The 22,709-nt window shown below is 38.7% G+C and overlaps 1 protein-coding gene across 1 annotated transcript in view; it reads right to left on the bottom strand.

Moving 5' to 3' along the window:
• The window catches only part of LOC134621208 (uncharacterized), a 30,796-nt gene extending 8,987 nt beyond the window's left edge, over positions 1–21,809 (bottom strand). The window contains exons 1-7 of the mRNA XM_063467640.1: positions 20,383–21,809; positions 20,007–20,270; positions 9,558–9,965; positions 7,190–7,627; positions 4,838–5,275; positions 2,482–2,919; positions 886–1,323 (exon numbers count right to left, since the gene is read on the bottom strand). Coding sequence (XP_063323710.1) covers positions 886–1,323; positions 2,482–2,919; positions 4,838–5,275; positions 7,190–7,627; positions 9,558–9,965; positions 20,007–20,270; positions 20,383–21,809 — 3,851 coding nt within the window. The remainder of the gene's footprint in view (positions 1–885; positions 1,324–2,481; positions 2,920–4,837; positions 5,276–7,189; positions 7,628–9,557; positions 9,966–20,006; positions 20,271–20,382) is intronic.
• Between the last annotated feature and the right edge of the window lie 900 nt (positions 21,810–22,709).

Genomic DNA, 22,709 nt, shown 5'->3' with positions numbered 1-22,709 from the left:
GCCTTTTGGGTGCTACCGCAGGTGCCTTTGACGGTGCAAAATGTTTCGTCGACATTCTTGTGTTTGTTGGGGAGAAAACTTGCAAACATACAGTACAGCACTTCAGAGTCACACTGCTAGCGATCGAAGATTTATATAAATTTGACAAGCTGAACGCATTCTGTACTGTACAGGAGACACGGCACGGAGGAGATTGATTGACAGTGGTCTACAGCCAATCAGGACGCAGAACACAATGCGCCGTAAAAAGAAATAAAAGAAAGAAAAGCATGCAAAATTGCACACAAAAAAATCTGTCAAACAGCGAGGCCGCGAAAGCTGAACCATGTTGTAGCGAGGGACCACTGCATTTTCATACAGGGAGAAGATGATCACATGTTTTCAGACTCTTTCGGTCAAATAGCCAAATAATAAAATCTGTGTACTCCACACTCTTCTGTGATTCACTTGTTCAGTCACACAGGGACCTTCATTAACTTGGATCAGCTGGTAACAACTCACCGAAACACAACTGATTTTAAACATTCAAAATATATTAATCAATATGAGCATTTTGAAACTAACAAATTACTTTTTTATATGTGCTTATTTAATTATAATAAGGATTCATTTTTATGAACTCATCACACGTGTATTTAAAATATCCACCTTCAAGGCAACAAAGAACTATATAATCAAATAAACACAGTGGTGTACAGAGAACAAAGTTTCTCTCTGAAATATGGCAAAGTCGAAATATAACTGAAATATGAGCCAATGGGGATAAAATCACAATGTGTAAGCATAAAACTGATGACAAAAATATAATATTAAAATATGAAAGTGCACAATTACAGTAAATTTTATGGAAATTAAATATTTTTTCTAGTGATTCAGTTCATTTACCTGAGCTGTGAGATATAAGGCAGACACTGCAGGAAACTCTTCACTTCACTCTCATCATGTGAGCAGCCTGTCAGCTCCACTTGTTTCTTCTCTGGTTGGAGTTTCAGCACTTCCAGGAGGATGGAGGTCTTTCTCTCTGAGAGGTTTATGGACCAGACTGCAGGAGCTGACTGGAAAACTGACTGTAATGATGGAAGGACACTCAAGCCTGTTTTGGTCTCACAGTCCTTCACATGAGAGCACAGATCCAGCAGGAAATCAGACACATAAGAACCATCCATGTCTCTCTCATGAACAGGGAATGTTTGATATGTGCACACTGATGATAACAGCTCCAGTATCTTCTCTCCTGTCTGCTGTTCTCTCTCTGCTGCTGCACAGAACAGATTCACAAAGAACCTGACTGCTTCATGAAGACATGACCTATCAGGATAAACACTGGAACAATAAGAAGGAAACATTTAGTGATAATTTGATGTGAGCTGCATAAATACAACCACACACTACTGATGGACTCCATTTTGTCCATGTGTGTCCTGTATATAATGAAAGTCCATTTTAAAGCCATCTTCCATCAGAGCAGCTGAACATTGTTTTTAGACTGTTACTGACTCACAACACAAACACTAATCCTGTGTGTGAAATCACTGCATACTGAACTGTAACTGTCATTTTATTTACTGTCTGACTTTAGAGAGTAAAACACTAAATATCAACAATATAGAAACACACAGAGTGGAACAACAACATCTACACTTCATATCTTGTACAACAGCAGCTTCACCTGCTGCTCAGATCACACATGTGGAAATCACACTTATTCTGCACATCTACACACCTTTGAGTAAATTCAAACAGTATAACTAGTTCACATATAGTAACAGCTCTTTTGTTTTTTACTAGCTTAAATCTGACATGTTATTCCAAAAACCAGCAGCAGTGTTGATTTCAAGTTTGTCAGAACTGCCAAGAATTATTTTTATTTTTCATGACGATGTTTCATCATGACTGTGTTGTTGTTACTGAGCTACAGTTTTCATATTAATCACATTATTTTATTATTTTCATACAGGGAGAAGATTATCACATGTTTTCAGACTCTTTCGGTCAAATAGCCAAATAATAAAATCTGTGTACTCCACACTCTTCTGTCATTCACTTGTTCAGTCACACAGGGACCTTCATTAACTTGGATCAGCTGGTAACAACTCACTGAAACACAACTGATTTTAAACATTCAAAATATATTAATCAATATGAGCATTTTGAAACTAACAAATTACTTTTTTATATGAGCTTATTTAATTTATAATAAGGCTTCATTTTTATGAACTGATCACATGTATTTAAAATATCCACCTTCAAGGCAACAAAGAACTATATAATCAAATAAACACAGTGGTGTACAGAGAACAAAGCTTCTCTCTGAAATTAGGCAGAGTCGAAATATAACTGAAATATGAGCCAATGGGGATAAAATCACAATGTGTAAGCATAAAACTGATGACAAAAATATAATATTAAAATATGAAAGTGCACAATTACAGTAAATTTTATGGAAATTAAATATTTTTTCTAGTGATTCAGTTCATTTACCTGAGCTGTGAGATATAAGGCAGAAACTGCAGGAAACTCCTCACTTCACTCTCATCATGTGAGCAGCCTGTCAGCTTCACTTGTTTCTTCTCTGGTTGGAGTTTCAGCACTTCCAGGAGGATGGAGGTCTTTCTCTCTGAGAGGTTTATGGACCAGACTGCAGGAGCTGACTGGAAAACTGACTGTAATGATGGAAGGACACTCAAGCCTGTTTTAGTCTCACAGTCCTTCACATGAGAGTACAGATCCAGCAGGAAATCACACTGATACTTTGCAACCCTGTCTCTCTCATGAACAGGGAATGTTTGATATGTGCACACTGATGATAACAGCTCCAGTATCTTCTCTCCTGTCTGCTGTTCTCTCTCAGCTGCTGCACAGAACAGATTCCCAAAGAACCTGACTTTTTCATGAAGATCTGACCTCTTAGGAAAAACACTGGAACAATAAGAAGGAAACATTTAGTGATAATTTGATGTGAGCTGCATAAATACAACCACACACTACTGATGGACTCCATCTTGTCCATGTGTGTCCTGTATATAATGAAAGTCCATTTTAAAGCCATCTTCCATCAGAGCAGCTGAACATTGTTTTTAGACTGTTACTGACTCACAACACAAACACTAATCCTGTGTGTGAAATCACTGTGTACTGAACTGTAACTGTCATTTTATTTACTGTCTGACTTTAGAGAGTAAAACACTAAATATCAACAACATAGAAACATACAGAGTGGAACAACAGCAGCTTCACCTGCTGCTCAGATCACACACGTGGAAATCACACTTATTCTGCACATTTTCATGTGTTATTACAGTAAACTGAAAAGGATGCTACTTCATGTGTATGGTAACAGATTTTTAAAATATTTTAACTTGAGTCTAGTCAGATATTGTCCAAAACAATGGAATCTTTAACTTTTAGGTTTTATAAAATATTTTCATATGCCATATACACGGTGGCACTCACAGCAATCTAGGCAATGTTTATGTTGTGTTTCATCAGGAATAGTCCAACAGTGTAGAAGGAGATGGAGAACATAAAAGCATACGCTACAATCATAACTGTACAAAGATGTCATGGTTCTGGGTCATTTTGACCCAACATTTTCAGTTTCTTGTGTTTTGGTATTATTCTATATGATTTATGTTCTGATTCTCTAGTTGTGCTGTTTTCATTATTATTATTCTGTTTCAGTTTAATTCTGGTTAAGAGTTTCGTTGTTAGGTTTTGTTCTTGTGCCCTCGTGTTTAGTGTAGGTTTAGTTCAGTTTCAAGTCTGTGCTTGTCATGTTTCCTGTTTTACTTTGAAAGTCCGTGTCTCATGTCAGTGTTTCTAGTTGTGCTTCCTTTGTCTCGTTTAGTCTGATTCCTCTCAGCTGTGTTTCCCTCCTGTCTCTGATTCGCTGATTACTCCAGTATGTATTTAAGCCCTGCGTTTTCCTTGCCCTGTGTTGTGTCGTGCCCTGTGTTGCGTCGTACCCGCTGTATGCTGTGTGTTTTTGCCCTTCTTCTTGTAGTTTTCTAGTTTTGTTTATCCAGTTTAGTTCCGTAGCTGTCCAGTGTTGTAGTGTTTAGATTTCAGTTTGTGTTTCTAGTTCTTTGCTTTTGGTGTTGTTTTCTGTACAAAGTCTTTTTATCCAGCAATAAAAGCTGCGCTTCAAATTTGACCTCCTGTCTCTGAGAGTCCCGCATCTGGGTCCAATCCTGCATGCCACACAGTCGAATCATGACAAAGGATGAAGATCGTGATGTTTCATCATGACTGTGTTGTTGTTACTGAGCTACAGTTTTCATATTAATCACATTATTTTATTATTTTCATACAGGGAGAAGATTATCACATGTTTTCAGACTCTTTCGGTCAAATAGCCAAATAATAAAATCTGTGTACTCCACACTCTTCTGTGATTCACTTGTTCAGTCACACAGGGACCTTCATTAACTTGGATCAGCTGGTAACAACTCACCGAAACACAACTGATTTTAAACATTCAAAATATATTAATCAATATGAGCATTTTGAAACTAACAAATTACTTTTTTATATGTGCTTATTTAATTATAATAAGGATTCATTTTTATGAACTCATCACACATGTATTTAAAATATCCACCTTCAAGGCAACAAAGAACTATATAATCAAATAAACACAGTGGTGTACAGAGAACAAAGTTTCTCTCTGAAATTAGGCAGAGTCAAAATATAACTTAAATATGAGCCAATGGGGATAAAATCACAATGTGTAAGCATAAAACTGATGACAAAAATATAATATTAAAATATGAAAGTGCACAATTACAGTAAATTTTATGGAAATTAAATATTTTTTCAAGTGATTCAGTTCATTTACCTGAGCTGTGAGATATAAGGCAGACACTGCAGGAAACTCCTCACTTCACTCTCTTCATGTGAGCAGCCTGTCAGCTTCACTTGTTTCTTCTCTGGTTGGAGTTTCAGCACTTCCAGGAGGATGGAGGTCTTTCTCTCTGAGAGGTTTATGGACCAGACTGCAGGAGCTGACTGGAAAACTGACTGTAAAGATGGAAGGACACTCAAGCCTGTTTTAGTCTCACAGTCCTTCACATGAGAGCACAGATCCAGCAGGAAATCAGACACATAAGAATCATCCATGTCTCTCTCATGAACAGGGAATGTTTGATATGTGCACACTGATGATAACAGCTCCAGTATCTTCTCTCCTGTCTGCTGTTCTCTCTCTGTTGCTGCACAGAACAGATTCACAAAGAACCTGACTGCTTCATGAAGACGGTACCTATCAGGATAAACACTGGAACAATAAGAAGGAAACATTTAGTGATGATTTGATGTGAGCTGCATAAATACAACCACACACTACTGATGGACTCCATCTTGTCCATGTGTGTCCTGTATATGAAAGTCCATTTTAAAGCCATCTTCCATCAGAGCAGCTGAACATTGTTTTTAGACTGTTACTGACTCACAACACAAACACTAATCCTGTGTGTGATATCACTGCGTACTGAACTGTAACTGTCATTTTATTTACTGTCTGACTTTATGGAGTAAAACACTAAATATCAACAAAATAGAAACATACAGAGTGGAACAACAGCAGCTTCACCTGCTGCTCAGATCACACACGTGGAAATCACACTTATTCTGCACATTTTCATGTGTTATTACAGTAAACTGAAAAGGATGCTACTTCATGTGTATGGTAACAGATTTTTAAAATATTTTAACTTGAGTCTAGTCAGATATTGTCCAAAACAATGGAATCTTTAACTTTTAGGTTTTATAAAATATTTTTATATGCCATATACACGGTGGCACTCACAGCAATCTAGGCAATGTTTATGTTGTGTTTCATCAGGAATAGTCCAACAGTGTAGAAGGAGATGGAGAACATAAAAGCATACGCTACAATCATAACTGTACAAAGATGTCATGGTTCTGGGTCATTTTGACCCAACATTTTCAGTTTCTTGTGTTTTGGTATTATTCTATATGATTTATGTTCTGATTCTCTAGTTGTGCTGTTTTCATTATTATTATTCTGTTTCAGTTTAATTCTGGTTAAGAGTTTCGTTGTTAGGTTTTGTTCTTGTGCCCTCGTGTTTAGTGTAGGTTTAGTTCAGTTTCAAGTCTGTGCTTGTCATGTTTCCTGTTTTACTTTGAAAGTCCGTGTCTCATGTCAGTGTTTCTAGTTGTGCTTCCTTTGTCTCGTTTAGTCTGATTCCTCTCAGCTGTGTTTCCCTCCTGTCTCTGATTCGCTGATTACTCCAGTATGTATTTAAGCCCTGCGTTTTCCTTGCCCTGTGTTGTGTCGTGCCCTGTGTTGCGTCGTACCCGCTGTATGCTGTGTGTTTTTGCCCTTCTTCTTGTAGTTTTCTAGTTTTGTTTATCCAGTTTAGTTCCGTAGCTGTCCAGTGTTGTAGTGTTTAGATTTCAGTTTGTGTTTCTAGTTCTTTGCTTTTGGTGTTGTTTTCTGTACAAAGTCTTTTTATCCAGCAATAAAAGCTGCGCTTCAAATTTGACCTCCTGTCTCTGAGAGTCCCGCATCTGGGTCCAATCCTGCATGCCACACAGTTGAATCATGACAAAGGATGAAGATCGTGATGTTTCATCATGACTGTGTTGTTGTTACTGAGCTACAGTTTTCATATTAATCACATTATTTTATTATTTTCATACAGGGAGAAGATTATCACATGTTTTCAGACTCTTTCGGTCAAATAGCCAAATAATAAAATCTGTGTACTCCACACTCTTCTGTCATTCACTTGTTCAGTCACACAGGGACCTTCATTAACTTGGATCAGCTGGTAACAACTCACCGAAACACAACTGATTTTAAACATTCAAAATATATTAATCAATATGAGCATTTTGAAACTAACAAATTACTCTTTTATATGAGCTTATTTAATTTATAATAAGGCTTCATTTTTATGAACTGATCACATGTATTTAAAATATCCACCTTCAAGGCAACAAAGAACTATATAATCAAATAAACACAGTGGTGTACAGAGAGCAAAGCTTTTCTCTGAAATTAGGCAGAGTCGAAATATAACTGAAATATGAGCCAATGGGGATAAAATCACAATGTGTAAGCATAAAACTGATGTCAAAAATATAATATTAAAATATGAAAGTGCACAATTACAGTAAATTGTATGGAAATTAAATATTTTTTCTAGTGATTCAGTTCATTTACCTGAGCTGTGAGATATAAGGCAGACACTGCAGGAAACTCCTCACTTCACTCTCTTCATGTGAGCAGCCTGTCAGCTTCACTTGTTTCTTCTCTGGTTGGAGTTTCAGCACTCCGAGGAGGATGGAGGTCTTTCTCTCTGAGAGGTTTATGAACCAGACTGCAGGAGCTGACTGGAAAACTGACTGTAATGACGGAAGGACACTCAAGCCTGTTTTGGTCTCACAGTCCTTCACATGAGAGTACAGATCCAGCAGGAAATCAGACACATAAGAATCATCCATGTCTCTCTCATGAACAGGGAATGTTTGATATGTGCACACTGATGATAACAGCTCCAGTATCTTCTCTCCTGTCTGCTGTTCTCTCTCTGCTGCTGCACAGAACAGATTCACAAAGAACCAGACTGCTTCATGAAGACACAACCTCAGAGGCAAAACACTGGAACAATAAGAAGGAAACATTTAGTGATGATTTGATGTGAGCTGCATAAATACAACTAGTGCTGGGCGATATGACGATATATATCGTGTGGACTATAGAAAAGTGTCTATCGTGCCATTTGTCTTCTATCGTTTATATCGTACTAACCCAAATTTTATAAATTATTACATGAAATATATAATTAACCCTTTACAACTGGTCGGAGCAGGTACACTCCGTTTTACCTAACTATTTTTAAATCCCTGTAGAACTGGAACCACATAAGGTAGTGCAATAATTTTTTTTTTGCATGTGAAACCGGAGTTGTACTTACATCTTATGCCATTAGCTTGTCCAAAGTCACGGTTTCCTTCCACATATAACTTTGCAAAAATTGCATAAGAAGCACTTGCAGCAACAAAAACATAATATTCCAAACTTGCAGCAACAAAAAGATAATATTCCAGAAACAGGCTTTGCCGACGTTCATAAGACTTCCTACGTTGGCATATACGTCAGCGCGAACTATCGCACGTCCGCCATTACCTGCCCGAAACCGGAAGTGACGTCATTTTCGCGAAGCGGGATACACCGCTTAAGCCTATGTTGGTGTTTTTAAAAGACATGTTTGACTTTATGCTTTTCTGTATCGTTTCTGGGATGCTTAGAACTCAAATTACACTGTTGGAAATAGTTTATTTTGATGCATTATAATATTTATTTTCATTTTTCCTGTAGTATATAAAAATTAGTGTATCTCAAAAATAAAACTATGAAGACACTCAAAATAAATTTCTCGTGGTTGGAAACTTTTGTATTTACAGTTTTGAGGGATACACCGCTTAAATTTTTTTTAACTAGAAATATATTTAAAAAAACAAAAAAACGATTTTCAATTTTTTTGTAGTTTATTGCACTACAAGTTTTTGCAATTTATGTAGTTACTATGGACTTAATGCATACATATTATTAAAATTTGGGCTATAACGGTTGTATTGATATATGGAAACTTGAAATACTCCCACAAATGGCACTACAGCATGTAAAAACATAAAGATAAGCTCTGGCGGACTTGGTTCTATGGTAGGTCTTAAAGAGTTAAATAGCCTGTGGCAAATATATTAGTGTTGTCTTCTCACTATACATGCTCTTAACTTTATGCAAGTAAATAATATGGTATAAAAAAATGATATTTTTCGCAAAGAAACTCCGTCTCGTGGTTTGCGAGCTGGTGCTGCTGTACGTGCACCCGGATTTGCGACATACTTTACGGTAACTCAAAACAAAGACTGCACCCTCGGCACTCGCTGTTTACAGACTGCGTACTTTCGAGATGACCACAGGTCAGGTCGTATATCGTGATATATATCGTTATCGTGATATAAAATAATTCATATCGTGATAAATATTTTTTCCATATCGCCCAGCACTAAATACAACCACACACTACTGATGGACTCCATCTTGTCCATGTGTGTCCTGTATATAATGAAAGTCCATTTTAAAGCCATCTTCCATCAGAGCAGCTGAACATTGTTTTTAGACTGTTACTGACTCACAACACAAACACTAATCCTGTGTGTGAAATCACTGCATACTGAACTGTAACTGTCATTTTATTGCTGTCTGACTTTAGAGAGTAAAACACTAAATATCAACAATATAGAAACATACAGAGTGGAACAACATCTACACTTCATATCTTGTACAACAGCAGCTTCACCTGCTGCTCAAATCACACACGTGGAAAACACAAATTTACAGATATTTACTGAGTAATTAATTGCTTTAAATTTTGATCAATTTTCTGTTGTGAGTGCTGCTGGAAGATAAAGAAATAAAAAAAATAAGTTAACATATTTTTAAAAAGTATATCATGTTTGGTTTATTATGTGTTCTGCTTGAAGAAAAAATAACATTTTAATCATGTGAAGTACAATTCATTTACCTGAGCTGTGAGATATAAGGCAGACACTGAAGGAAACTCCTCACTTCACTCTCTTCATGTGAGCAGCCTGTCAGCTCCACTTGTTTCTTCTCTGGTTGGAGTTTCAGCACTTCCAGGAGGATGGAGGTCTTTCTCTCTGAGAGGTTTATGGACCAGACTGCAGGAGCTGACTGGAAAACTGACTGTAATGATGGAATTACACTCAAGCCTGTTTTACTGTCGTAAGAGTAGAGGTCCAGTAGGAAGTCACACGAGTTATCTTTAAGAGGTAAGCGTTCATATCTGCATACTGATGATAACAGCTCCAGTATCTTCTCTCCTGTCTGCTGTTCTCTCTCTGCTGCTGCACGGAATAGATCCCCAAAGAACCTGATTTCTTCAGAGGGTTCTAATAATGAAGGCACGATGCTGAAATTAAATTAGATAAAAAATACATTTTATGACACACCTTTGATGAAAAATATTTAATTTTGACCAAACTATTATATAATCAGGGGTGCACATAACTGGTATGCAGGTACGCATGCACGACAAAAATTAGGAACGCTTAGTGACACTTGTGTTACCAAGTGCCTTTGCATACTTGAGCATTTCATTTCACCTTACCCGTGTTGCTTGTCACCATCTAAATGTCCAGAAAACAACAGACAGCTTCTTTGGTGTTTCGCCACCAGGTAAGAAACACCACCCAGAGCCAGAGCCGAAGAAAAGACGTTTTTTTTTTTTTTTTTTGTTTTTTTTAGAAAAGTGGCTTGAAGCTAATAATGAGCGCACTGAAATGTGGACAAGATTTGTATGGGCTCAAATTGTGGTTATAAATATTTTGTACTTGTAAATCAAATACGTAGTTGTGAATTGAGTTTTGTAACCTTGTAAACCAAAATATCTGAAAATTTTATGTTTGTGCATCTAGGATTAATCCGGTGGTTTGATCGAGCTGCATAACAGCTACAGGTAGGTTTCTCGCTTGTCCTCTGATTCATTCGCGGCATTTGAGTTTTATAGTAGTACTTTTTGCGGTCCCGTTTGTAGCATGGCCGTTTCTATAGGGCTTTGGAGCGTGATGTCACGAGAGGGGGCGTGGCCAGGATTCTTGGTTGAGGCGCCATCTTCCTGGGCCAAACAAAGCTCAAGCAAAAGAGGAGCGAAAGCACACACATCAGCCATGGTTCTTACTTGGTATGTGGTCGGCTGTAATGTTCGATCGCACGACCGGCAACAGAATAAGCTTGAGAATGGTATATCTTTTTATTCTTTCCCAACCTGGAAGCAACATGAGGGAGCTCATATAGCGGACCTTACCAAAAGAAGGCGTCTAGCCTGGATAGCCGCCGTGAGACTAGCTGATATCCAGTTCTCTTCCATTTCCAAATATCTGTTGGTGTGCTCCAGACATTTTCATTCCGGTAAGTTCAATATATGTTCATATCACTCTTTATAGCTTAATAATTTTATTGTTGATGCGCTCGGAGGTTATAGAAATTGCGAACAAACATCATATTGAGTGACTTTGCAGACATACGTGCTATGTAAAGATTCGCTAATTCTTTCGCACAACTGTAGGGAAACCTGCCTATGAAATCGATCAAACAAATCCAGACTGGGCACCAACACTACACATGGGGCAACTCGAAATCCGAACTTCACATTCTGACCGTCACAGACGGCGAACGCAATGACAACAACAAAGAGCACTAGTTGGAGGTAAACACCACCCCCACCCCAACCAAAGGGTTTTAAGTAATATCTAACCGGATTATCAATGTAGTAGTTTGCATCTACTTTACAATTATGGACACATAATATGACAACGAGATTTTTGCAATTCATTGATAAATGTATAACATTAATTGTGGTGGGGGGTGGACAATGGCTATTATACTCAACGCACTCCAGCTGACTTACCTTGGTTTGAATGACGACGTACTCACAGTTTGTTGGCTTGAAAATAGCCAAATCTTGCATCCAGCCATTAGTAAACTGGATGTGCGCCTCCAGCGATTTGTAATTACGAAACTGGTTTGCCACTGACTCCACAAACAAGGTACGTAAAGATATCGGGGTAGGACAATGGCAGTAAGTCGCGGAGAGAGGTACTCCATTATTACCAGCAACGCAGTATAGCGTCTTCAATCCTGGGGTAAGCAGCTTTTAATCATATCTGCTACCGACTCCTAATTAAAGACAATTAAGTGCTAAACTCATCTTTTTGTTCTTTAGGATTTGATTGCTGCCGTAAGCTCTCCTTAGCGGACTGTTTGGCCTTAATTGGAGGATCAAAACGCCTGCCCAGCCACTGTTTTAGGGCTCCTCCTTGGTGGAGCTGCTGTCTTGTCTTGTCTGGACTCGTCTCGCCGGATTGTGTTTTCCAAGGGTCTAGATTTTCTCCAGAATTTTTAAATTTTAACTTCAGCTCCTTAAATATATCAATAATATACACTATACATCAAATTGTTCCTCTTGGCTCTATCGTGGCCATTTTTGGCCAACTGAAACCCATTATAACCACCTTTTTTGATTCCTTGTTATTGACAGTACTAAATCATCCAATTTAGGTAAAATTGCTTTCATTCTAAACTCAACACATGAAAATTATAGTTTTTAATGTTTTTTTTGGTTTTTTTTTACCAAATTACATCATTTACCCATTTTTGGCCAAACAAGCAATGTCATGTAATATTCCTAGTTTCCAATAGAGGTGTTTGATGGCTTACCACACTCCAATGGACCAAAAGAATGACACAATTTTGACATAGGTTTGATCTTAAGGATCTAATAGTTTGTGTTTGTGCATGACATTGCAGCACAAACATGTGTTTGCAAGATAGACTGGAATAAATTATGGCGCATCAAATATTACATAGGCGAATTTCTGTCGATGCAGGCTATTGAGCTTTGAGGTTCCCAGTCAAACTTAGCTTTGAAGCACATGCTAAAAACACTTACTTATGTGTTTTTTATAAAAAGATACCATACCCAAAATATTAACTCTCAAAAAAACAAAAACCCCAAACACAGGACATTTTGCAGAGTTCAAAGCTGCAGCTGCAGCTGCAGCTGCAGCGCAAACAACAACAAACACTGTTTGTAAATGTGTCCTAGAGTTTATGCAGGTGCAGTCAGTTCTACTGCTATAAGTAAGCCTAACATCTTCCAGGTCATTTATTCTGGCAATATGGCAAGAAAGTCATCACTGCTTCAAGCACTGTCTATATGATCTGGTCAGAGAGCAAGGATAGCAGCAGTCCTCTGCCCCTGAAGAAAAGACATCTGCCCAAGATGAAGAAACTTCCTCTCCAGAAGATGAGGGGACAATCTCCAAAGAGGCTTACTGCATCACCACTGATGATGAGTACTAGCCAGTGCCTGAATCCTCTTCTTTGATGGGGATTGGGGTTGGGGGGGCACCGAGGTGGAGGCCGAGCAGCTGATGGAAAAAACGTAGGAGCATTTTCTGAGAACGAGGTGCCGGCGACTGAGTGGATCCCTCATGAAGGGAAAACCATGTGGGTCCCACTACTGAAGAGAGACTGCTCTACAATCCATTACCCACTGGTATCAAACCAGGGGTCACCCTGTATGCAGTTCCCTGCATTAGCAGCCTGAGATCTACTTTTGACTTTTTTATAACAAAGGAAATCTTTTAGCTGCTGTGCACCCTTACAAACCTGCACGGGAGGCCAAGGTGTGAGGATTGGAGGATTATAGATGAAGTGGAAATGTGAGCCTACACCAGCATAAAAAAGGGAAAGGGGTTCAGACTCCAACTGACAGAGGAGCTCCAAGGACAACGTCTTTACTTCGGCCACTTTGGCAGAGGAACTCCTCAGATGAAACAACCCAGAGCTTCCTCCCCAGCTCCTCCAGTTGCAACAGAGGAAGATTGTGTTGTCTGTCTTTGCCTTCATCAAAACTAACACGGCGATATCCCACATGCCAAAGCAATGGAGGAATGTGCTTCTTTTGAGCACAACACACAGGGAACCAGCAGTCAGTGATGGGGAATAGAGGAAGCCTGGAAGCAAGAAGCAGTCCTGGACTACAACAGGCACAAATACAGCTTGGATAACCTAGAGAGGATGTTGGCACCTCGAGTTGTTGAAGGAAAACTAACTGATGGCTGCTGGCTCTTTTCTCCAATCTCCTGGCTGTCTTGGGATATGATGCCTTTGTCCCGTCGGAAACAACTTCACTGAAGTGTGGGAGTCCTCTACAACCTACAAATGAAGAGTGATCCTGGAAGAGCTGGGGCACATGCTGGTGACCTCAACAACTGCAAGACGGCCTTGTCCCAGATTCTCAGCCACTTCTGCCATTGATCTCAAGATACAGTAGTCTGAACCAGAGTGTGACCCACACCCCACCAACGAAATGAGAAGAAGGTGCAAAAGGCGCACCTCCAGGATTGGAACAGCAGCCCTTTGCACCAGGTGTGGAAAGTGTGCCTACAAAAACCACTCTACTGTGGTTGGCACACCTTGCTGCTAATGAGGATGCACACAGAAGCACACACACTGAAATATAAATTTTGATCATTTTAGTGGTTTCAGTGGTTATTTGGTCATTAAATTGCCTTTCTGGCCACTAACACACCATGTGTGATTTTCTTTTTGGCCATTCATCCAAAAAAGATAAAATAAAGTAAAAATAAATCATTGTTACTGTTACTGGTACTGACCTGCAATGATTAAAAAATATATTAGGTTTCATCATTCATATGCTGAGAAAAATTTGAACTTTATTGCTATTTTCCCCAAAAAACATAGTAATAATACGTACTCTGACTGGTATGCAAAGAGTATAATTTCTGAATTTGAATTATATTTTGGTTTTCATGACCAGGACTGGTGCTAATTTAAAAAAATCAAGTCAATGAAAGTAGAAAAATGTTTTAATATATATTAATTTTATAGCATTTTGTGAACGTGAACAGGAGGTGGCCATTTTTGGCCATGAACAAGCTGAGAGGGAGGGGGTTTTTTTTTCTGTCACTGCACAAAAAAACAATGATGCACAAAAGTCATTGATACTGTTAATTATTGCTATGCATCTAACCTCCATCATGGTTAGAAAATAAATGAGTTTGCATGTTTTATTTAGAAAAAAAATAGGGATGTTATGCTTTTATCCCTTTGTAAATCATTACAATTATGTGATCTAACTGGTATTTAAAGGGTTAAAGTTCTGTATTTCAATTAAAATTCAAATTGACCAGCACTGATGCCAATTTAAAAAATCAAGTCAATGAAACTGGAAATTTATTTATTTTTTTAATACATATTACTTTTATAGCATTTTGTAAACATAAACAAGGGGTGGCCATTTTTATTTTTTTTTGGCCACGAACAAGCTGTGAGGGAGTTTTTGTTTTTGCTCTCCCTGCACAAAAATAACAATGCATTATAATCAATGTTGATGTGAATCAATTACATGTCCCAGACTCTACTATTAATAATACAAGAAATTCCAGAAGCACTACAAATATATAAAATTGTGAGATTTGAGGTTGTCTTCCACCTAGTGCAGTGGACAAACTGGTGTTTAAAGGGTTAAAATGTAAAAAGTAATAACTATTTTATATTTATGAAAAGAACTGAAGTTAGTTAAAAGATTTATGTAGAATAAATGGCTAAAAAAAACAAAAATACTAAAAATTACAGACCTAATCTGTTGGTGGCTGAAAGGGTAGTGATTTTGAACTAACCCAGAGGGTTAATCTGGGTTTTATCTTTTTTTTTTTTTTTGGTTCGCCTGGTTTTATTCAGCTTCATTCTGGACTGTTGCTTGCACCCGCACCTCTATAGCCGGCCTAGAGTGATCCTCCGCCCCTGTGTTGTGCTGTTGCTGGGAATTCTATATCACCTCAGCTGGCTGGTCCCAGTTTGTGGGGCGCTACACCAGACTGTGATCGAGGCTTGGACAATTATAACCAGCACAAGCTGTGGTTTGACTCATGGGGTGCAAGTCTTCCAGTTTGCACTGTTTGCGCGTGTTTCTGTTTTATTAAAGCTTGAAAAGATTGATTTTGATTTTCCTCACCATATGTAGCAAGCTTGGGCTCAGTGTCCTTTTATTTATTTTTTTTACATCACTGGGTGCAGGCTGTAGTGTGTGGGTTTTTTGTTTTTGTTTTGTTTTGTTTTTTCGCGTGATTTTTCTTTTGGGTCCACGGCTGCTGGTAAGTCCTAGTTCAATGATTGTTTTATTGTAATTTAGGACACTGTCAACGACGACGCTACATTCAGTTTTCTTACTGTTTTCTTTTTTTCCTCTATAATTACAAATAAAATTGTATTAATATTTGAGCCAACCTGCCTCGGTGTGCATCTTTGAACCTGTGCGACCCTTTTTTTATTTGTTCTTAAAAGATTTTATATTTCCTGGGGGTGAAATTCCCCTACATGGCGTTGTCATTTTATTAGTTTTATTTAGCCCCTCTGGTGAGAATTTGTTTTAAAAAAATATTTAAACATGTTACAAACTGTTTTTGTTAAGGTCTGGTTACAGATACAAAGCAAACTACGTGTAAAACTCTGCATTCAACTTCCCTGGCTGTGTGTGAGTTCCAACTTACAAGTAAGAATTTTGACCCAATTTTTCTTCCTTTCAGCTGATTGGTCAATGCCATGTCAATCACAAATGTAACAATCCAATCAGAGAACAGGTGGGTTTAGGAGGGGTGCTTTACTGACTTTCAGGTCCTTGAAAGGTAAATGCTACAAAAAAAATTTGTAACTTGTGTAAATATTTTTTACAAACGCAAACCTTTTTTTTTTTTTTGGACACACACACACACACACACACACACACACACACACACACACACACACACGTAGATGCACAAACATAAAATTTTCAGATATTTTGGTTTACAAGGTTACAAAACTCAGTTCACAACTACGCATTTGATTTACAAGTTCAAAATATTTATGACCACAATTTGAGCCCATAGGATCACGCTCGCATCCACACCTAGCAGACAAATCAGGTGCATTTTTTGAAGGCTCAAAGAATTTTACCGTCCTTTATTTGATAAACATAAAAAGAGCAAGGAGCACATGAATGTGGCGCAAGTCATTGCTAATAAACAAGCTAGCTGAGAAGAAATGTCCAGTCGCCCAATTAACTGATGGCAAGACAAGCAGAAGGAAGAACAGTGGCAAGCACTGTTTAACATTTAAATAAAGCTAAACACACACGTCCATGTCTTCATATTCTGAGGATATTCCTTTATTGAAGTGGCTGGGAGTAAATGTCGGATGTGCATATCATTCATATGAAGGGGCACACGGATTGTGCAGAGCAACTCACAACATCAGCGGGGAGTTATGAGACAAATTGCAGTCTGCCGAATTTTGGGACAGCTTTTTGATGGATCTGAGGACATCACATAAACTGAGCGGGAAATTGTTTATGTTGTGTCTGTGTCCAGTGACGGAGAGTTTACCTCAGACTTTCTTGGACTGACTGAATTGGGTACTGACCGAACCGCTTGGATGACTGGATAACAAAGTTTGTCGCTGTGTGCACAGACGGGGCTGCTGTCAACGATGTACAATGCTGGAGTTTTGGTACAATGGCATTGTGCCAAAACTCCAGCAGTTGGAGACTGCACACATACTGGAGAACTGCTTAAAATCAGCTGATTGCAACGTTCCTTACTGTGAGATATTTAATCACTCTGTGGTCACGTTGCTGCAGTTTTATTTGCAAAAAGGTGGCGCAAAAAAACGAAGCTGTGTGGAGAAAATGGGATCCCCTTTGTGAAACGGGAAGTTTCATAATATCAGGTGGTCTGTAAAATGGAGAGAATGTTGTCTCCAGGAGTTTAGCTGATTTAAAGTGGCAAGGTATGGTGGGTGTGTTCCGGTTAAAGAACACGGAGGCAGATTTCAAGTTCTGTTGAGTTATTCAGCTGTGGTCTGTAGTAATGATACAAAGCAACTATCAGTACAGGACGTGTCAAACATTCAACACGCCCAAACATAATTCTAGCACAGAGATTACAGAAGGAAACTGTATTCAACACTCAGGTGTATAACAACTTCAACAATTACACAAGGTTTATAATTAGCATTAACTAGCTTAGTAGCTTACATAGCGTATTAGCGTAAGATAGCATTAGCATAGTGACAAGGGAACAAATACACACAATAGCATTTGACCTACACAACATTGTGTAAACAGAACCCACCTCCTGGCATTCACACACAGCAATAAACCAAGAACCCACAAGTTGCTGGTGAGAGGACACAAGGAAAAAATGCCAGCTATCAGCAGCTTCGAAGGCAGACTAGTAGCGCATGGCACAGAGTGGTGCATTCAAGTAGTGTCAGCATAGACATGGTGGGTTCAATGACGTAGGACATATCAATTTCCACAGCGAAAACACTATCGATAAACAAACCACAACACTTCAACCAAGCAAACAACATGTAAACAGCGGGCTTTCTAACAGTCTGCATGGAGACAAGGAATACTGAAAAATATCAAGACTATTGCCAGCCATTACAATGCATTTGGCTACGAGTGACAACAGTGACTTGCAGCATATCTGCACAGTGTTTTCAATGCTTTCTGTCAAACATGCTTGACACTGGCAACATTTTAAAGACCACATCCGTTAGGTTTCAGAAGGAAAAGCTGATTATTGGAGAATGTAAGGATGAACTCATATTGGCCACTGGACAGTTTACCCTTCTGCTTGATAGTGAAGGCCACTATAGGGCAAACACTGTTTCTACTTCTGATGCTGACAGAGACAAGACAAGACAAACTAACTCAGAGGATTAATTGAAGAGTTTGAAATCAGATATGACTCCCCCAAGTCATGTGATCATTTCTTAGTATGTGATCCTTCAGCATGGGCTCAAGAAATGCAAGTCCTCCACAGTTTTTGGAGACACAACAGTTTGCAGCATTCTCATGAAATATGAGATGGTATCATATCCCCCTGGGCCAACACACGTGAATCAAATGATGAGCTCATTACCAGGCCTCTGGAGAACTTCAAGACATGTTGAGGAGGTCATTTAGCCATTTAAATCAGCTGTGATCAAGGACACATCTAAAACCTGCAGGACACCGGCCCTCGAGGCCTGGAGTTGCCCACCCCTCCTCTACATAAAGTAAAAATTGTATGTTGTATGAATGTATGTTTTTTTGTTGCCTTTCTTTTTTAAAGGTCTGCATCTAGAGAACCAGATACAGATGTAATCGTAGGAGAAAACTAACAGTTGTTGACAAATATAAATATTTGCGTATAATAAATTCACAAGTTACATTTAAATCGCAAGTTAAAAAAATATGAATAGAGTCAGATTTAGTTTGGCAAATTTTGGTATATTAGGAACAACTTAAGAACTGAGGCCTCAAAAATGGCCTCAAAAAATTCTAGTATTTGAATTTTAATATGCTATATAGATATGTCTTTATTTCTTTATATGCACTACTGGATCAGCTTTGAATTTGGCCACCAACAGAGCGGCCAGCCCGAACACGGCGACAAAACGAGCGCAGCAGAGAAAGGAGGCCGTAATAAGTCAGACTGTCCCCAACACAAACTCACAAACACTGTCGAAATTCTACAGGTCGTTGTCTAAACACAGCATGACATGTGTCTCCTCATGTGTCCCACACATACATATATATATATATATCTCCATGTGTTAATAATAGTATTATGAAACGTGTGAAGGAACAAGTGTGTTACATGGTATAATATAGATCAGTAGAAAGCTAGACTGTACTGGAGTTCTCATTTTAATGTGTATTCCTTTATGCAAAAATATTTAAACTACATATTAAAACATTGAAACAGATTCTGTTTTTTTTTTTTACTTTGTAAAGATAAGAAAAAAGTCTGTGGCTCAAGAGTTGGGAGTTCGCCTTGTGATCAGAAGGTTGCCGGTTCGAGCCCCGGCTTGGACAGTCTTGGTCGTTGTGTCCTTGGGCAAGACACTTCACCCGTTGCCTACTGGTGGTGGTCAGAGGGCCCGGTGGCGCCAGTGTCTGGCAGCCTCGCCTCTGTCAGTGCGCCCCAGGGTGGCTGTGGCTACAATGTAGCTTGCCATCACCAGTGTGTGAATGTGTGTATGAATGGGTGGATGACAGGTTGTGTAAAGCGCTTTGGGGTCCTTAGGGACTAGAAAAGCGCTATACAAATACAGGCCATTTACTGTATTTCACTTACATTCACATGAATGTTCCCCAAATGAATGTTTAGTTTTGTTGATTTATTTAATATGTCATCTACCTGTCAGGGACTACAGATAAAAATTAGTCTGTGGCTAAATATGGTATATTTACATGATAAATCTAAGTGTGCATGTTAATTAAATACATTCTCCCTTCTAAATAAACAAGCTAGTAGAAAAACAGGAAGATTTTCATTTTACCATCAACAACTGGATAAAGCAGATTCATGATACAAAAGCCAAAGCTACATACCTGAGTGAGCTGATGAATGGCAAAGCCTCTAAAAGAGACTCACACAGACTCTGACAAGCAGAGGGTTCTCTGTCCCAATAGAGGCAGACATTAACCTTTGTAGACATCCTCTGCATGACTGCCACAGCTCTTTCAAACAACTGCTTTTCACCATCAACTGGAAGGTGTAACTGATTTCCATCAAGGCTAAGTAACTTTGCAAAGTCCATCTGTTCTTCACTTAGAAGAAAAAGCTCCCACAGCTGTCGAGGGAGAGGGTCACACCTGTAATTTAAAGGAGAGACCATTACTTCATTTTAAAACTAATCAACATACATTTTCTTGTCAATTTTTGTTGTATCATACTTGCAGTGTCACACTAAATGTTAATTAATACCATTCAACATTCTCAAGGCATCCAAAGAGCTGTCTCATTCCTTGTTCTGATATGATCACGTCCTCGACGTTCAGCCTTATTTTCCTATTCTCAGGCTGAGTGACCACATAGGCCACAGCACAGCAAGGGTAAGGATCCAGACTGTCTCCACTGAGGTCAAGATGGTAGTCCAGTTTGTCTAGAAGGTAGATGCATGCTTCAGGACTCTGGGACTCATACAAGCACTGGCATAAGAACAGTATGTCAACATGGAGCCCACTGTCCTCAGTATCAGCCTCTTCTTGCTCACACAGATGAGGAAAAAATGTATTTATCAGCTCCTTGAAGAACCAGTTAGATGTATTCTTCAGGTCCTGATCTGGAATCAGATGCTTCATCAAACTTGGGCTCTTCTCATTCAACAGTCGACACATGAAGGGGATCAGATGTTTCATGTGTTTCTTCTCCTCTGTGAGGCACTGCTGAAAAACATCTCTGATTTGATCAGGATTCTTCAGGAGCCACAGTGCTGCAAAAAACTCCTGCACTGTGTAATGGAGAAATGCATATGTGGTTATCGTTTCTGTCAGGGCCTCCTTGATGAGAAGTGGTTTCAGGAAGGACAGGACACAGCTGTCGTCACAGGTCAGGTCTGTCAGGTTCACAGTTTTTTGTTGACTTGCAAGAAAAGCAGCTTCAGCCAGAGACAGAATTTCTTTTTTCTTGGTGCTGATGAAGGAATTAAGATCTTTTTTTTTCTTTGTTTTGCTGTTTATCTGAAGGCAGAATTGAACAATATTGATGTAGATCTCAGTTATTGTACATGGCTGTGGAGAGTCTTCTGATTTAAAGCAAGCAGCCACCATCAGTGCATACATGGGGACATGACAAAGAGTTACCAACTCCAAGTTACTCAAAACCTTCTTCTGATCTTCACCGAGTGTTGCAGATAAGTATGTTTTTATAGTCTGCTCACTAAAGCCTTTCACCTCCACTCTGATAAAGTCTCCAGTAAAAAAGCCTTCACCTTCATCATCTGGTCTGCATGTTATGATGATCTTTCCAAGAGGAAGTAGATCTTTCTGTAAAAGTTCGACCACCACTGGTGAAGAGAGATCTGTGAGTCCATCAAAAATGATTGTCACGTTGTCAGAGTGTCTCTTTATATCCTGTAAGACCTCATCTTTGCCTGCATCAGGTTCACTGAACACACCAAAAAGAAGTTCCTCCAAGCTTTTGGAATTCAAGATGTGGGATGTTTCCCTCATGTCAAAGTAAAACATGTAATCAAGCTCTTTGCGTTCTCTTTCTGCCCAGAGTCTCAACATTTCATGAATCAGCGCTGTCTTTCCAATTCCAGGTCTTCCAACCAAGAGAATGTTTTTATCCATTTTCAGCAGCTCACTGGGGGAAATGTCTGATTTCTCCTCAGGGATGTATTTTCTCATCTTTTTAGGGTGACTCAGCTTGCTCTTCTTTTTCTTCACTTTCTTTATTTTAGATGAAGAAGCAGTGCTTTCTGTGTCTAATATAAGTGAGGTGTACGACAGATCAGGCTTCTTGTTTCCTTCAAACAGGTTTTTACTTGCTGCCCAAAAGTCATTTGATATTTTTTTTGCTTTTGATATTAACTTTTCCTGATAACTGTGGCACGGCCTTGGTCCTGAAAACAAAACAAACAAAAAATAATAATAAGAGTATAAATTACTCTGAATTAAATGCAGCTGTCGTGCAAACTAATAAATATATATTTGTTCTAGCACATTTATTAGAATCAGTAGATCAAAGATAAAACAGGAGACAAATCCTCAGTTTGATATGTGGCTCCAAAATACCTTGTAAGTAGTTTGCATCTATTTGTGTGTCTTCCTTGAAAGAAAAGCAGCTGATCCAATGATGCAGGTCAAATCTCTTTTTTTCAGGATGAAGAGGGGGTCTCTCTAAAGTCCTCTTCCTTGTTACGTCAATAATTTTGAGTAACACATAACAGGCTTTTTCCCCTTTTTTTGTGACTGAGTCCAGTATTTTTCTGGTTTTGTCATAGTCGTCCTTCTCTGCATGTATTTTACTGACCTCTTTATCACAGAGAACTCCTTTCTGATATAAGTTCTCTAAAATTACAGATAGATTCTTTAATTCTTCCACAAGGTGGCGTCTGGCACTTCTGATATAACCTTCAGCAGACTGTGATGTAGAGGCCATGTTTCCCGACTTCTGTGTGTTCTGCACACTGAACCAACTTCACTCATCTAGAGAACAAGATACCAGGTTAGACATGTTAGATGTTAGAAATAATTAACATTCTTCTGATGTATTTGAGTTAATTAAGACCATAACTGAACAAAATA

Source organism: Pelmatolapia mariae, linkage group LG23 (assembly GCF_036321145.2).
Source record: "Pelmatolapia mariae isolate MD_Pm_ZW linkage group LG23, Pm_UMD_F_2, whole genome shotgun sequence".
Classification (NCBI taxonomy): Eukaryota; Metazoa; Chordata; class Actinopteri; order Cichliformes; family Cichlidae; genus Pelmatolapia; species Pelmatolapia mariae.
This window is presented reverse-complemented; position numbering and strand designations above follow the sequence as displayed.